Below are 17339 nucleotides of genomic sequence, written 5' to 3'. Positions count from 1 at the left end.
ATTCGCTCTTGTAATAGGGTGTGTGTAAACGGATCTGATCTTGGATCGGTGAAAATTGAAGCTTGATCAGTGTTTCCAAATGGACATTAGAGATCTGCAGCTGTAGAACCTGCCAGCTTGCCTGTCTGTTTGGATGAGGTGACGTATAAAGATATGGCTCCTGTTCCCCTTGCTGTAATTCACTCGATGATGATGATGATGGTGATGCTGCGTAGCCCAAACGTCCGAATTACCCTTGTAGAGACCTGATCAGTACCATGTATTATCGGTCCCATCTCATGTTTACCATGTGCTCTCATTCCTCATTCACACCTCGGAGATTTGTTGTCGTAATAAAATCTCATTTTGTTCACAGAGGTCACGGCAAGCACATGTTTACATCTGCTGTAGATGCGTGTTGCATCACTGCTGGTGTTGCTAAGCACACCATGCATGCTTATCTCCTGACACGTCAGTTCAGCACTTTCAGGTGACGTGATTGGTTTAGCTTATCAATGGTCTTCTGCACCACCAGCAACGCATTTATGCACTTGAAGGCCTTTGATAAAGAGCCTGGGGCGAGGAAATTTGGAGGTCATATTGCAGTGTTTGTTTTAAGCAGCATGTAGCATGTGTAGGTTCCATTTGTAGGTTCTAAATACAAAAAGCTAGGACTAATACTAATAGAATTTGATATGGGTGGCATACTGGGAGCTGATTGCTGACATTATAAGATTCTTGTTGATTAAAATTTGAGCAGCATTTCTCTTACGTGTAGAATTCTGTCAGTGTTCATTCTTTAAGCTCTTTTCAGATGTGAACAATTTTCTAAAAAAAAAAAAAAAAAAAAATTTCAATCATTGCTATGGTGCTGCTCTGTGGTAATGTCTGTAATTCTGTATAGTAAAAATTGAGCATAGTACATAAATTTTCCAGAGAATAAGCATGTTTCAGACGCAAATAGATATTTGAAATGGTTGATTATCTCGAAATGGTGGCCTATCCACTGGTTTCACCTCCAACAACCTCAGAAGCATGTTGCAGGACTTCTGTCCAAAACATCCTGTTTCCCTAGAAACTTTGTGTACTACTCTCAATTTTCACTACATCTACACTGCAGTTCCTTCCTGGATTCTTCTTCAGAATTATTAATGTACGGCGGGGTCCAAAATTCCGAGACCAGTAGTGAAAATGTTTCTGTTTTGCGTTCTTTTCTAACTGAATGTAAACGTCTTATATTATAACAACTTAGGTGAAAAGTAGAATCTTAGAAATATTTTCATAAATTTCTGTATTTCTTAGTATTTCGTATGTCTCCCTTTTGCTTGAATGACAGTGTGCACTTTGCCATGGACTCCACAAGTTTTTGTATAATCAGAGTGTCTGTCGGAGTGTCGATGGATCATACTTCGTCAATGGAAGAGATGAGACTCGAGGAAAATCTGACCTTTTGTACAAAGGAGCAAACATCATGGAGCTAATATCAAAAAATAAAAAAAATAAATAAATAAAAATGACCTAGAAATAGTGCTGAATCATGAATATTGAATATTTCTTTTCATTGTTTTAAATTGATACAAATTTACAAACTTCCAGATTCTCAGATTTTCATTGTGGCCTCAGATTTTTGGACTCTATTTTATATATAATAGGGACAGAGACATGAGACATTGTATGTTAATGTACTTCGAGGCTTGGATTGATGCTGTTTGATTTGTGCATTTGTTTGTCCCTCTGTGAAAACCATTAAAGATTCCATCTAGAACCCTATAACAGATGGTTTGAAGAGGTTTCTAAATAAAGCCTCTTTATGAAGTTAAGAACCTTTAACTATCCAAAGAATAGAACTTTATTTTTTCAGAGATTGTATACATTCTTGGAAAGAATAGTACTAAACTGTACCTTTTGTTGTCGCTGGGACAGTACTCTTATCTTTGGTACCTTTTATATGTATATTTCACTTGGAAATGTGGATATAATGATTTAAGGTTTATAATTGGACCATAAGTCACTTTAGAGTACACTACATGCACCTTCTGAGGTATAATATACATAATAAAGATACAAACAGAGTATATAGTGTAGTCCGAACTACGTAAGGCCGCACTTTGGGTCAGCATTTATGAACCGTGATTTGACTTACAGCCTCACTCCAAGAAGCTTGAGCCCGACTCCCACAAGCCCTTGCAGCCCATGCAGCCCGCTGCACGCCTTCCATTTTTGGAGGTAAGAGCACGCTTCTTCGACATTTTGTTTTTCAGGAGCCGAAAGGGTTGAGCGAGGTTTCACGCTCTGATGTTACTTGGGTTGATTTTCAACAGCAACAGTAAAAGTGAAAAGGCCAAACGGTCTCCATTAATGATAAGTTTTGCTCATTTTATTTTTCAAAAGCTTTTATATAATTTCATAGAAAAGGATGGCGGGCTTATATAATGCGCTGAGCTTTTGTGTCGGGCCTCTTTCATGTGCAAAATAGGATTTGTAGCTGAATTGAATGGCGTATGGAGGAAATGAGGTCAGTCCAAATCTTAAGAAAAAGTAAGCCATTCTGGGGAAAATTGTGTTTTAAAAGATGATGTTTTTGGAATAGTAAAGAAACTAGATGTTTGAGTTTAATTAAAATGGAAAACATATATATAAAAAGCATAACTGCAGTGGATTTCCTGCTTTCTTGCAAGATCAAATGTTACTGCTTTTGATGTGTTGGCAAATTTTCAGTACAGACATTTGAAATCATTGTGGATTCATCATTAACAATCTGATTGCTTTGTGTCTGTATTATCAGACAGTGTTTGATCAGTTCAGTTGACGTGCTGTTTCGTTTCCTGCCCCAGAATCCCACACTGCTTAATGACGACTGAAACAGAAAATGACGTCCACCAATCAGTGTTAATTCTGCTAGCGTGTATCTGGACTGGCAAGTGAAATGAGACGTTATGCCATTTTATGTTCAAACTGTTCTGATTAATTCATGATTATTGAAAATATTGGAAAAATGTTCATATCCTATGAGAGCTCCTGAGATTGTGTACATTTCTGTACTAATGTGAACCTCGATTGATCGGCCTTGGAATATCACAAACCAAGCTTGTCTGAGGTTAAGCTGTGACATGTACATAATTAAGGCCTCCTTTAATCAACAAGTATGGTGGGATTTTAGTGATGAATAGATGAGAGTCCAACCAGCAGCAGTGATTACTGTGCTCTTGTTTAATCACTCCTTATCTGAGATTTGTGCAGCAGCTTTAGCAGTAACCATCATTTCTGTTCATGATTATAACTGCAGAATAATTAAAATATGTTTGCAAAGGAGGAGTCATAAAAATAAACAGTATGTCAATACTACTTACATTTGGGTCATCACATAGCTAGTCCTTGTTTCAGGATAGCTACCAGGCTAGAGATAAATAAATAAATGACAATAAGGATGATACTAAATAAATATATCACTTTTCCACAGTTTTTTTTTTTTAAATAGAGCATGACTGTTTTGATGGAAGTTTCTTGGAAAACCTATGTAACATGATGCATGTTGTGAATCATGCAGATGTCTTGGAGAATATTGAAATATTTTTGTAATATCGTCCACCACTAAATCTACCTTGGACTATCTACAACTAAAAGCAGGACTTGTATTTTATTGACGTTTGGTGGCTTCCTTGAACAAAGTCATCATAGAAATTAATGGCTCTAACCAGAAGTAAAGTGAGTTAGCAACTCTCCTGATTCAGGTCTCTGTGGGTGCCTTTAATTCATCCTCTCGTAATGGGGGCACAGAAACAGTGCACTCCTATCTAGAGCACAAGCTGCTACATAGGACCCTTTGGGACATGGCAACCATGAAGGAGATTAGGCCAGATGTTGTTGCTAAAATCAGCAAAGCTCAGCTGGAAGAGATAAAGGAACCCGGACTGGCTAATGGACTTTGGTCTCCACGTTGGGAGACTGGCCGTTTTATGACTAGTAATCTGTGTGTGATGTCACATGTCAATATTACCTGGAACTCCTTTGAAAATGCTCAGCGATTGTGTTCAGTGTTGGGTGTCTGTCAGATTTTTAGGTTAAAGATACCTAGCTGTCCTTAGAGTGTTCGGTACATTTCATCACTAAATGTGGCGATGGATGTGGAAGAGAACATTTACATTAATTCGTTTGGTTGACACTTTTATCCTGGTAGTTTATCACATAATGACGTCTGGCTTAATCACCACTAATTGCTTTAATCAGATATCTCAAGTAACCTTGAAACATGAGAATACATGATCTTGTGATGATATCTCATAATGTCACAGTGGTCCTGTTGGAAATTGGTGGAAGTGCCAATCAGATTGCAACCTTCAATATTCTGAAGCTCATAACCAGATAAGTGTACAATAGGTATCAGATAGTCTTTGATATCTGACTGGTTATATCCTTGATATTTCACTGGTGGAAGAACTTTAGTGTCCTGCACAGAGTCCTGACCTTAACCCCATTAAATGCATTTAGGATGAATTGGAATGGTGACTGAGTGCCAGGCCTCCTTGCCTGACATCAGTGCCTGACCTCACTAATGCTCTTGTGGCTGAACGGGCAGACATTCCCCCATCCACTTTCAAAATCTACTGGAAAGCCTTTCTAGAAGAGTGGAGGTTATTATAGCAGCAAAGGGGGACTAAATCTGGAATGCCATGTTCACCAAGTACATAAGGTTGTGATTGATCAGGTGTCCACATACTTTTGGCTGTATAGTGTACCATGTGATATGGAATAGAGGTGGTGGTGTTCACATTTCCAGGACGAGAGAAGGTAGGCAGATAACAGAGGATTTGGACCTGGAGGTAACCATTGAAAAACAGTGAATTTCCATTTCAGACAAGCTTCAAAGCAGCAGCTTGATAGGCTGAGCAGGGCCAGATGGGGAATACAGATGATGATGCAGTCCTGCCCTGACTCATTTGCCACTCCTCCCATTCTCTGCTGTCTCCTCACTCCCTACCAGGATGTGAAGTGGTAGATCTCTGTTACTTGATATGGACAGCGTTTTTGTGCTCATTGAGTGTGTGGAGGATAAGCAGCAAGCACTTTGGTGTGGAACGCAAATGCATCCACTGTACATGGTCTTACCTTCTTTTTGGCGAGGCAAACTGCGTATAAAGGCAAGCAAACCTTTCCTGTCTCTTCTCTGAACATTCATTTTGAAGGACGGGCCATCTGCCTTATGGCAAACAAATTCCTCAGCTGAGTCGAGATGTGCCTGGACAGATCTCTGCGAGTGGTGGAGTTACGTTGAAAGGGCTAACTGGAACTCTAGCAGTGGACTCCTGACACTTATCTTCACTCAGTTTTCTGTAGCTGACCAGCATTTTTTTAGTGGCATGACGGTGAGACCATGTCCAGCTCAAGCTTCTCTATGCCTCACTTTCGTAATGGATACAATCTACAACGGTTACAAAGGTAATCAAGGGAATGGGGCTTGATGCTTGCATTGAGGATTACAGCAAAGCTAGCTTAAGTTGAGACCATTAACAAGAGCAGTGCTGTCAAATGGGAAGTACTCTTTACGTTGAATTTTACCTGTATGCACAATATGAGGCGCTTTTCGATTGTATTCTAGATCCAAACGCTCAAGTCCATACCCCGGTCAGTTCTTGGCTCAATTGACGGTCATTGTTGGATTCCTTTTGAGCCACAGATTGATTAGATAATTGTCTACTTTATTTTGTGTATACAATGCTTTTCCAAAATAGTAGATAACAGGTACACCCATTTATTGTTCTTACTAAAAAATATTAGTGTTTTTTACTCATTATCAACACTAATCAATGGTTTGTGTAAAGACTTTCAGTCAAAGCATCTCGCTTTCATGTGCCAAAATAATTTGGTTGTTTTGAGTTGTTGTCACTCGAGTATAAATGCTAGCTTTGCTCCTTATATCGAGAAGTCATCACATGCTCTGGAGGCTACAAGATGCCTTTATCGACTATTGTGAAATTTGAAATATTGTCAGTATTCTTCCCTGTTGCTAGGTTGTTCGAATCTCAGGTTCATGTTCAGGTTGGCTTGAAGCTCAGGTTCACATAAAGCTCAGGTTCGCTTGAAGCTTGGGTTCATGTGAAGCTCAGATTCACTTGAAGCTCAGGTTCACGTGAAGCTCAGGTTTGCTTGATGCTAAGGTTCATGTGAAGCTCAGATTTTCTTGAAGTTTGGGTTCACTTGAAGCTGGAGTTTGTTTGAGACGAATTCCAAACCACTGTGTTGAAGTGAACCAGAGGTCACTTCCCTAGTCCAAAAGCAGCTTTCACTCTCAACAAAATGTAAACTCTTGGCTCCAACAATTTTGTGTCCCGGAAAAAAACTGTAAGTTAGAAAATGGCCCAAGGCATCAAAAAGACATTGATTGCAGTACCTTACATCTCTAGTTAGACTGAAAGTAATAAAGGCTGTCTGTAGCAGATCTGTTTGACAAGTTAGTTTTATTTAAAAGGACATTGATTGAATTCTCTGGTTTTAAGAGACCAATGAAGTTGTGTGATAACATCTTTCAATCTTTACCCATAACAGACAATCAGACTTATTGGATAGTACATCCTTGTGTTTGTGACAAGCACAACTACAGGGTTTGTGTTGCTGTTTTTTTTTTGTTTTTGTTTTTTTTTTTTGGCTTTAATCTGTGGAGAGTTCAAATTGTTTTTTACATGGGATTTATTTGTACTGCGTATGTGCAAATAAGAGATCAAATGCATAAGTCTGAACAGTCTGAACACTATAAACTAGCCTTTGTTATATAGATGCAAAGCAAGGTTCTTTTTTTTTTATTGAGTAACTGTGGGACATAGTACCCTAATTAATGAACATTGCATTCACTCTTAACCCCTTACTGATTCATTGCCATTAAAAACGTATTTTTCTCTCGCTGTACCAGAATTTCGCAGTAATATCTATAAGCTGTTCCTTCTTCCTGCTTTCTGGTGTTGTGGCATCACTGACCAACCCACTTGTTTTTCTAAAAATTGGTCCTTTGTTAAAGTTTGATTTAAACCAACTTCATTTTGGAAAGATCCTGTGCAGACCCAGCTAGTTGAAATGTGTGGAAAGAATGTGACTTCTTGTAAACTACTTGACATGATTCAATATGGATGTTTAAAAAAAAAAAAAAAAAAAGGCTGTATTTACATAATGGCGTGGTGGGGAGTTAAATATGTTGGTGCCAACAATGCTTTTTCTGGTGAGATTTACACTGTATAAAATACAGATGAAGTCAGCATGGATTAATTCATGTATTTGTGACAACTTCAGTCTGTTGTTAGATGCCCATCTGCCTGCTTCAGCGATGACAACGGTGTGTTGTTTTAGTACAGTAACATGACTCGGGAGCCAGTGAAGAGAATTAAAGGCAGCCTGTGGTTATTATGTTTTCTTGGTTTGAACCTTTTTTTCAAGTATAGCTGTCTCTTGAAATCTCGGGTGTTTTTTATTATTTATTTTTTATAATGTTAGCATTTTATCAGTAGTACAAGTTGTCATTTCACTACTAAACTGTAGGAGGCATCTAGGAGCAAATGCTCAGGACTGATGGAGTTTAATCTGCCTGTGTGCGGAGGCTGTATAAATAGCTTTGGTACATCTGATCCTCTTTCACTGAGCACCTGTGAACTACATTTTACATACCTGCTGGAATGATGAATGTTTTATGCCTTTACTGGACTTTTCATCCTCGTCAGGATGACCTGCTAAATGCTAAATTATTCATTTTAGGATTATATTGTTTTAAAGTAGTGTATGTTTTTTTTTTGTGAGTTTGGTAGCTTAGATATATAGTAAATGAATAATTAATGTATGCCTCCAGGAACATAGTTAGATCTGGCCAGGAATACACTCAAACCTCTCTGAAACTACAAACATTTATTTTGTTGGGTTTTTCTTTTTATGGATACAGAATGTCAATGAAGAGAAAACCCGAGATGGAAAGCCCTGATATGACATAGTAGTAATGCATGCTTCATATTCTGCATAGTAATTTTTCTTGTTTCATTCAACTAAGGGTGGCAGAAAACAAAAAAGCACAGAATGGAAATGCCCTTATTCTAATTTAACAAATTATTAAACCCCAAATATCATAACTGTTTGGTTTAAACAATGTTTGCCATTTGTAGCCATGAAGATGTCATTCATCAAGTAAGAAATAGCACTTGGGGGTGTGCTGTTAGAGGAAAATAATCAACGACCTGGTGGTGTGATGTAGCCATTTACCGTTACCACCCCAAAGTGTTTTATTCCTTTTATACCAGAGTACATTGCCAACTATTACAATTTTTTTTTTAATTTATTAAAAAAATGAGAGTGTACTTTTTATCTGTTTATAGTTACATTTGATGTTGGGGAATGTCCACAAAACAAGTTAATGCCTCTTGTTTATATATCGGCTGTAAACAGTAATTCTCTCAACAATTCACCAACCTCTCTTTCTTTTCCTTTCTTTTGATGTTAAGACAAAGTAAGACACGGCAGAGAAAGCTCTGTCCTAAAGACTTTCCTGTGTTTGTGAAAACCCATAACGTAAACTTGGAGCTTTACCTCTGATCGTTACAAAGCACTGACAATGGCGACTCCTTCCAAAAATACTAAATAAACATCTTCTTGCAGAAAGAATCACCGTATCAATTATTACATATATGTTTTTAAAAAGATCTGTTTATCTATATCATAATATAGAAACACCTCTACACCTTTACCCTTATTTAAATGCCAGCATCTACGAATACACATAAGTATATTGTTTGAAAATGTCCTCATGTCCTCCTGCCCACCTCCCTTTCATTATAGCTATCCAGGCTAGTTAACTAGCTCATATTTTTCGAAATCCCAACATCGTATACTCTGTGATTTATTTAACAGTAGATAAACCTGTTAAAATATGATGTTACTATAATAATCAAAACTTTGTTCATCATTAACTAAGCTAGCATGCAGGCTCTGCTGCTAGATGTTTCCAGGTATCACGTCCTGCTAAAAAAAAAAATGTCCATGTCAGAATGAGATGCATTCAGTGGATGCTTGAAAGCTAGCTAATTGAAAATAAGCTATTAAATTGCCAACAGCTAGGTACAAATATTCTGCACTCTGATTTTCACCTTTGCCAAACTATTCATGTCAGTTTGTATCTACGTGTTGTCAATGTGTTGGTTTAAATTTTTTTTTTTCTGCATCAGTAACTATAGAATCTCAGTTTTATTTAATAACTTACCCATTATCGATACAGAGATCCGAATAAGTCATGAGAGCATCTGTGCCCTCACTCGTCTGTATGGAGGGCACTGTGGGATGATTAAGCCAGTGAGCTAATAGGATCTACATAATGACCTCTAATCGTCCTGTTTGTGAAGCGCTCAGTACAGTCAGTGTGGCTGCGGGAAAGGCTGCGGGAATGGCAGTGGTCTGGTGCTTTTAACTGCGTTTCAGTGTAAACATCAGGACGAATGTGGACTAGCCTTGAGGATGTGTACATCACTACTTTGATGAACTATCTCAACAGGGCCAAGTGGTACAGCTTGTGGAGAAAATCAAGAAGACGGTATTATGCCCTTTTCCCCCATGAATTAAGCCTAGACATATTTAAGCTGTTCAAGCTTTTTCCTTTTTTTCAGTCAGAACTTAGGCTGCTGAAGGGTCTATTTAACATTTTGTGGTTATTATGTAGATTATGGAAGTTGGATGAGTTTAGAAATTTCCAGGTAGACTGCATGTATTAGTTAAGCCTTGCTTCTCTTTACTGGCTCCTGCAAAATGATGTTCACCTACTGAAACATTAATGAGTGTCATTATTTTTTATTGTTATTTTTATCATAATAAAAAAAAATTAACAGCCTAGCGCAAACTCTTCCTTTACTCCAGGATTTTTTTTTTTCTTCACTAAAAAAGCATAAAGTGATGCAGTAGTTGATGCAATATGCATTGATTTTCATATCACAAAAATACATTGTCAACAAATGGATTTCCTTGTACCTTCTTTTGTGTTTTGTTGTGATGGCTTCACAGGCATGGTGTGGAAAATAGTTAATTTTGACAGCTGATAAACATAAAAATCCCTGGAAACTATTGATTTTTCATGTCTGTACATGTACTGTAGTATAACAGTGTTTTCTATCAATAAAAGATGGAGTATGGAGAGTTCTACTTGATAAAAGAAACTTTATATAATACAATTTTATTGCAGAATTTGAATAGTTTTATGGATTAACTGTCATTTAAAGTCAAAACCACACAAGTCGTTAAGAAAAATAACATATCATAGGGTTTATGTACTAGTGTGTGAAATTGTGGCTGTTTTTTCTTTTTCAAGGCTGAGAAAAATTACTTGGTGCAGAAAAAGCATCATTTTGACAAAACATCTGAAAAACATAATGTCCATAAGCAAAAAGATCCCAGGAAATTATTGATTTTGCAGCATTACGCCATCTAAGCCAGTGTCTATAAATGAACTCCATAACATTATGCATTAGAAACCAAATTTTCCATCAGTATAAGATACAATACATAGAGATCATCACTGGGAGAGGTTCTGTGTTTAACCCTGCAACAAACAGGTTCCCTTTCAGAAAGAGTTCCAAGCAGAACTTCTTTAGGAAACTAGAACCCTTAACCAGCCAAAGAACACAGCTTAGTTGTGCTGTTTGTTTTTTCAGCTGTAGGACAGGTAACAGGAAGAGTCTTATAGGAAGTGGACAATCATCAGGCCTTCCTCGACCACACTCCCCCTTTTCTTCACACACAGGTAATATACTCTGTCTGTCTCTGTCTGTCTCACTGTTTCTCAATGTCCGTCTGTCCAGCAGCTGCTCATGTCTGTTTTAATCATTTTTTTTGTGCAGTTGTAGTAAGAATATACAATGCAAAAGTTTGCACACCCCATGGTTTCTGAGTGCAAAATTTACTCATATTGTTTCAATTGTTGGACGATAAAATTAAAATGTGTTGTATCCTGCAGCAAAAATACAAAAATCAACAAAAAAATAATAACAGTAATAAGATAATAAAATGTTATTATTACTTGGCACGTCACAGCTCTAGGGTTCGATCCTGTCTCTACAGAATTCTCCTCGTGTCCGTGTTGGTTTTCCTCCTCCATCCCAAAAACATGCTAATTGATGGATTAGCAACTCTAAATTGCCCCGGGTGTGAATGGACTAACCTCCCATCCAGGGTGTGTTCCTGGAATAGGCTCCAGATCCATCGTGACCCTGACTAGGATAAAGCCATTACATAAGATGGTTGAGTTAATAAATTATTTATTAGAAGATATGAAAACTGATTGGAGGCAGGGTGGAGTGAAGCAAAATATTTTTGTTTTCCTCGTTATTAACATCGACAAACTATTTGAGAATTTGTTTCTTGTATAATGAAGGAGCACACGGTCAATGTCTTGTTGATGTAAATAAAATTTTATAGTCATTTTGTCTTAAGGGTGTGTAAACTTTTGCAATCAAGTTTAAGATGGGAGCTGGTGCAGATAGACATACCACAATGTTTTCTTTGCAAGGGTTAGCTTAAATATTAACATTCTTTGTAAATATTGTATGGTTTAAAATTTAAAATTCTAGTTCCAAAGGTATTAGATAAATTTTTTAAATAATTTACATTAGATTGTTCAGCTCCATTGTTCAATTAAAGTTTAGTCTCTAAATAGAAAATGGCTATAATTTGGGTCAAGCCTGTCATTCCACTGGCACGGAGGACTGGGAACAAAACAAATGGCTTTCTTGCCTTATGAATGAAGCCCTTAATGAACAACTTTCAACCATTAACACAAGCCCCGTTTTCACTCAGCTCCATTTTGTCATTGTTAATTAACTCTGAACCCCCTCCTTTAATCAATGGTGCGAATGATGTGTGATTAATATTGGTCAGAGGGCCGTAGCCATGTGTTGTTACTTCACTGGGGACACGCACACTTTTCTCTCTGACTGACCCTTATACCCAGAAGCAGTGCACAGAAACAGTGGGGTTGTGGATAACTAGATGGGGCCCATATGTTTTTAATGCCTCTGGGGGAGATCAGCTGTGGATGTGGAGATACTTCGGGCCGCACAGTGGGAGCCTGAAAGTCAAACAAGCTCCATATCTAACGATTTTTTAATGATTAATGATGGCAATTGAAGCAATGCAGAGTACAAACTGTGCTCTGTTAAAAAAAAAAAAAAATCAAGAGGAGGAACTACAGCATCTTCCTATAATACAAGTAGCCTGATAGAGGTTTTATCTTTAATCAAGAGTGTGAGGATTGCCTACCTGAGTGCTCAGAGCAGTATTAGCGAGAAGACGCCGTGTGCACTCGCACAAATTCTCACCTGAGAGCACTTCACTTCTGCGAGCACTGAGCACACGGAGACGTGCACCCTTTCTTACGCTCCACCGGAGATACCTTGCTCACAAGTCAAGGTGCAATTCATGCTTGCTGATAACACTTTGCCTGCTCAGGTCGGCCTTTCTTCCACTCTCTATTAAAGAACTATATAAGAAATATTTAAACACAATAACATCTTAAACCTAAAACGCAGTACGAGGAGTTAGTTGCTTGCAACTCACGACAACATCCAACATAACCAGAGCTAAATACAACATAACATGATGCCCCTGGTCGATTAATACTACTTAGGTTACTTACTTCAGTATCAGTATTGACAAATACCAAAAACATTTGCACATTTAGGTAAAAAAATGGTATCAATGCATCCCTACATTTCCAGCTTGTGCTTAACAGCTATGTTTTTCAGATTTGTGGATTTCTAATGTGCTTTTAAAGATCTCAAGTGTTCTTCTCTGGTTTTATCTACTTTATTGCAGTCATTTATTTAGTACATCGAAGGCCATCCACCATCAATTCATTCAAATGCAAAAGATTTGTATTACCGAAGCGTGATTCACTCAAACCTTTTTCTAGATGTTCTTTCATGCTTTGTCCTTTTGTGTGTGCAGTTACAAAATGTGTTTGAACACTGGGCCTTGTCACGATTATTATGTAATCGTCAGGGTGTATCTGAACTCATCTCCTGAAAGAAAACAGATACAAGTTTTGTTTTTGTTTGTGAAATAATGATTGAGAAAGCACAGTTTTTACACAGTTTTTTTTTTTTTAGTTTTAGATTACTATAGAAAATTGAGAATTCAGCAACACTGTGGTATATAGAAAATTACAGTATAAATGCTTTATAGTGTGCTTTAATACTATAATAATGGGATTAAATGAAAAAAAAAAAACAATCATTAAATGCGATTTCTTGTATGGCAGTTGTTCGCTAAAATGCCTGTGTGTGTTGAGCTTCTTGTGTGCTGGATTATTTCCTCCAGGCACGAGTCCTCAGGACAGCCCTAGAAACTTCTCCCCCAGTGCCTCAGCCCACTTCTCCTTCGCTCGCAGGTAAATGATGCATCCTCCAAGTATCGGTGCTATCAGTGCTATCAGGCAGGGTACATTTCTACAAACAGAAACACGTTCATGTTTCAGTAATGGAGCTAAGAGGCTCATTACAGCCTGAGACTTTTAAAACAGAAAGCCTTTTGGAAATCCAGAATACTCCTGAACGATCTTAGTAAAATAAAATAAAGAAAATGTTCTTTGTTGGAAATTAAAGTATTTTATGCCCTTTTTCACTACTTATAATTCAGCCCTGGCTGCAGAGTAGACAGGTAATTAAAATAATGTCTGTTACAGTTGCTTTTCCCATTTGTTTCCCTCCGAGTACACTAATTAATTTCTTGGTCCCCTCACTGTCACTGTGTTTTCACACAACTAGTTTCTGTTGTTGTGTTCATTTGCTATTGCTATCAGTCTGGCAAAGGGGTCTACAGGAAATAGCGCACTAAATGCCATTCTGTAAAAACACTTGTGCTCAGCCAGAGCTGCTTTGTAATCAGCATTCATCCCCTCTCACTCTCACTCTGAGAATCAATGAGTCATTCAGCGTTTCCCTTCCCTTCCCTCTGGTGTTCCACTCATCGACCGTGGTTTAACCCTGTGTGTTACATGCTACAGGTTTCATTCACATACTTCTAAGCCGTTATAGTGATGTGTGTGTTTGTGTGTAGGACTGACGGCCGCCGCTGGTCCCTGGCATCCCTCCCATCATCCGGATATGGAACCAACACCCCCAGTTCCACTATTTCTGTAAGCACCCTCTACATTACAGGAAAATTGTTTTAATGCCTGATGTTTCTAAGCTGCTCTGAGTCACCCTGAAAAACATGTAATATTAATACATATTCAGAGCTTTCAGGTCGGATTTGGCCATCAGGGCAAAAAAAAAAACTTCACACAGAGCTAATAGCAGCTATTCAGTTTAGTTTATTTTTAGTTATATAGCACTTTTTACAATAGACATTGTCACAAAGCAGCTTTCAGAAATTTGAATGTAGATTTAGATCCCTAGTCAGAAACGATGTGACTCAATAGGAAGCACGTTCTTTTCTGGGTGGCACCAGATAGTGCTAGCCAGCTAAACATAGCTAGCTAGAAAACAAAAATCAAATCGGAGAACAAAATACATGAAGTTAGCCGGCTGGCTCACCACCATCAGCCTCAAAGCCGCACAAAGCTCTTCTGTTAATCCGCAATGCTGCGTGACCCCTTTCCCTTTGTGTTTTAGCTAGTGGACCTGGCAACATTGTCGCTAGAGATCGTCAGATTAATCTGTGCAAATGAAATGATCTTCTGCGAACATGACGAATAGCTTATTAGTGAAAGAATTTGTGTTGGATGAGTTTGTCTCAGAAAGTTTGTCAATTGTCTAAACAGATCTTAACAGGAATATACCTGTATTAATATAAATACATTATTCAGAATGAACAAATAATGCAAATACAGATACATATATGAGGGTTTGCCAGAGCAGTTCACAGGGCTTCTGGTTGAGTCTAGACAAAAACGTCATGTGAGCGGGAGGTTTTTAATTTCATGCGCGCGAGAGGTCATATATCAAGCTCGTGGCTGTGAGTGAGATGTTGGATATGAAGCTTGCCGGACAAAAAAAGACCACATTCATTAAGTTTTATAATGAGGCTCTTACAGTGTTTATTAATTCATCCTTAGTAACTGCCTGGTCAGGGTCTATTAGGCTAATAGTTACATATACATATACATACATATATATACATATATATATATATAGGGAAAATAAATTCTGCATGAGCAGGATTAAATCCTCAGATCTCAAAAAAGAAGTCTTGAGGAGTCTTAGCCATTCTGAGAAAAATATTTGCAAATATTGCACAATGACCTAAAACATAACCTCAAAGATACAGATACTCTTCCACAACAGAATTTTTTCTACCTGAGAGAGATTCAAATCCACAAATTTTACGTACTATAAGTTAGATTTGGACTCCAACTGAGTGCAAAGCAACGCATGCTGTTTTGCGATAAATAACAGATGCTGTCGCTCTGACTAACATGGCTCCGAGCAGATTTGTTTCCTGGTAAATATGTGCCTGAATCTTTGCCAGAAAACCCACTCGTTCACTCACTCACTGGCTGTGGCTGTGTTTACTGACACTATTTCAGCACACGCCCACCTGGGGATGAAATGGCAAACAGTCTGGTAGAATCATCCCAGCCAACCGGCGATGAGCTCACAAGATAGAGCCAACAAATGGAGCCAGAGAATAACAGGCACAGATGCCATTTAGGCAAGACATTTAAGGGGAGACATGGGACAGTTTACCCAAACTAATGTGGTGTAACTTTGCAAAACTGATCATGCCAGTCAGTGGAGCATCCAGTCAGCTTTTTTTTTTATTTATTTTTTGCTTTGTGTGCATTTTTTTAATGCAACTGAAATGTAGATTACGTCTGTCCCTGTTAATTAATACCAGAATTAAAATTTAAAGGTTCACATAGCTGTTTCCTGATTCACACTGACTCTTAACACCTTAAGTTCTAGCCTGTGAACTTTTTATATCTTAAAAAAAAAAAATACAGAAAAGGAAATGTGAATCATGGCAAATAAAATAACTAGACAGATAAGACAGATAACATAAGGCAACCACTGACATAGACTCAGTTCTTGTAATATGAAGGCTGTATGTTAAAGAACCTCAGCTATAAAATATGGTATTTTTGTTAATATCCAACAACTAAAGGGGGTGAAAACTTTTGCACACGTATATACATTTCTTGCAAAATCTCGGTTTTCTGGGGATTGCAATATTATCTTATAATACTATGATTATTACTGTCACCCGAATATTAGCTGATATATAATGCTCATTTGAATGTTAACAGTCATCAGAGCTTATTATTGGGTAAAAAACCAGTAAAGTCCCTTCCTAATGTGCCTCCTTGTCATTTCTAGTCATCCTGTTCATCACAGGAGAAGCTCCATCAGCTGCCCTTCCAGCCCACTGCCGACGAGCTCCATTTCCTGTCCAAGCACTTCTGCACTGAGAGCATTGCTGGTGATGACCACCGCAGGGCCACGCCCATGCGCCCGCGCTCACGTAGCCTCAGGTACAACAAAACGTTGTGTCTTAATGCTTGTGGTTTCATTTGTCCCTTTTGAAATAAAACGATTTACCAATTCTGTTGTTTTTTTCTGTGGTTTTCAGCCCTGGAAGATCTCCATCGTGCTGCGATCATGAGATTATTATGATGAATCATGTGTACAAAGAACGCTTTCCTAAGGTAAGCAACAAGCCCTGGTTTGTATTCAAAAACTCACGAGTTTTGCAGTGTGTGTTCTGAGCTCTCTGGCATGTTCTTCAGGCCACGGCACAGATGGAGGAGCGCATTCAGGAGATCATCAGCAGCAGCTCCCCAGAGAACGTGCTGCCTTTGGCGGATGGAGTGCTTAGCTTTGCCCATCACCAGATCATCGAACTGGCACGCGACTGCCTGGAGAAATCTCGCCTCGGCCTCATCACTTCTCGCTACTTCTGCGAGCTCACTGACAAACTCGAACGACTTTTTCAAGAGGTGAGGAGCTCTTATGTTTAGTCTAATCTGTTTGTAGACCAAATGTGTTTTCTTCTGATAATTCACACTTCATTATTTTGAGGAAGTAAATGTAAGCATTTTTGGAAGGAGTCTCCAGTGTCAGAGCATTTTAACAGTCTTCTAGACAGAGGGCTTTGTGTTTTCGCAGTAAGATGACAAGTTGTGTGTGGGTTTTTTTTTGGTTTTTTTTGTCTTATTAACTTATTTAAAAGAGAGGCTGGTGAGGTAATGACTGTTTATCGCTGCTTATAACGTAAGAGATAACAGGGACTAATCGATTTGCCGACATTTCACAACATTAATCGTATCTGTAAACAGATAAGCAGTATGATGTGTTGCTCTTTAAACTTTAGCACTGGCAAATTGCCGTGATATAAGATGAATAAAACACTCA

General features: G+C 38.2%; 1 protein-coding gene across 16 annotated transcripts in view; it reads left to right on the top strand.

The window, feature by feature from the left end:
* The window catches only part of mast4 (microtubule associated serine/threonine kinase family member 4), a 90166-nt gene that overhangs the window by 51734 nt on the left and 21093 nt on the right, over positions 1–17339 (top strand). For 10 of the 16 annotated variants that reach the window (XM_034300851.2, XM_034300843.2, XM_034300841.2 and 7 more), the window contains 6 exons: positions 10644–10732; positions 13306–13375; positions 14044–14122; positions 16305–16459; positions 16558–16633; positions 16715–16924. In XM_034300851.2, the coding sequence (XP_034156742.2) occupies positions 10644–10732; positions 13306–13375; positions 14044–14122; positions 16305–16459; positions 16558–16633; positions 16715–16924 (679 nt within the window). Of the gene's footprint in view, positions 1–2124; positions 2206–2228; positions 5416–10643; positions 10733–13305; positions 13376–14043; positions 14123–16304; positions 16460–16557; positions 16634–16714; positions 16925–17339 lie in introns of those variants that run through there. The other 6 variants (XM_034300847.2, XM_053230660.1, XM_034300846.2 and 3 more) reach the window with 4 other exon arrangements.

The sequence above is a fragment of the Pangasianodon hypophthalmus genome, chromosome 27 (genome assembly GCF_027358585.1).
Source record: "Pangasianodon hypophthalmus isolate fPanHyp1 chromosome 27, fPanHyp1.pri, whole genome shotgun sequence".
Taxonomy (NCBI): domain Eukaryota; kingdom Metazoa; phylum Chordata; class Actinopteri; order Siluriformes; family Pangasiidae; genus Pangasianodon; species Pangasianodon hypophthalmus.
This window is presented reverse-complemented; position numbering and strand designations above follow the sequence as displayed.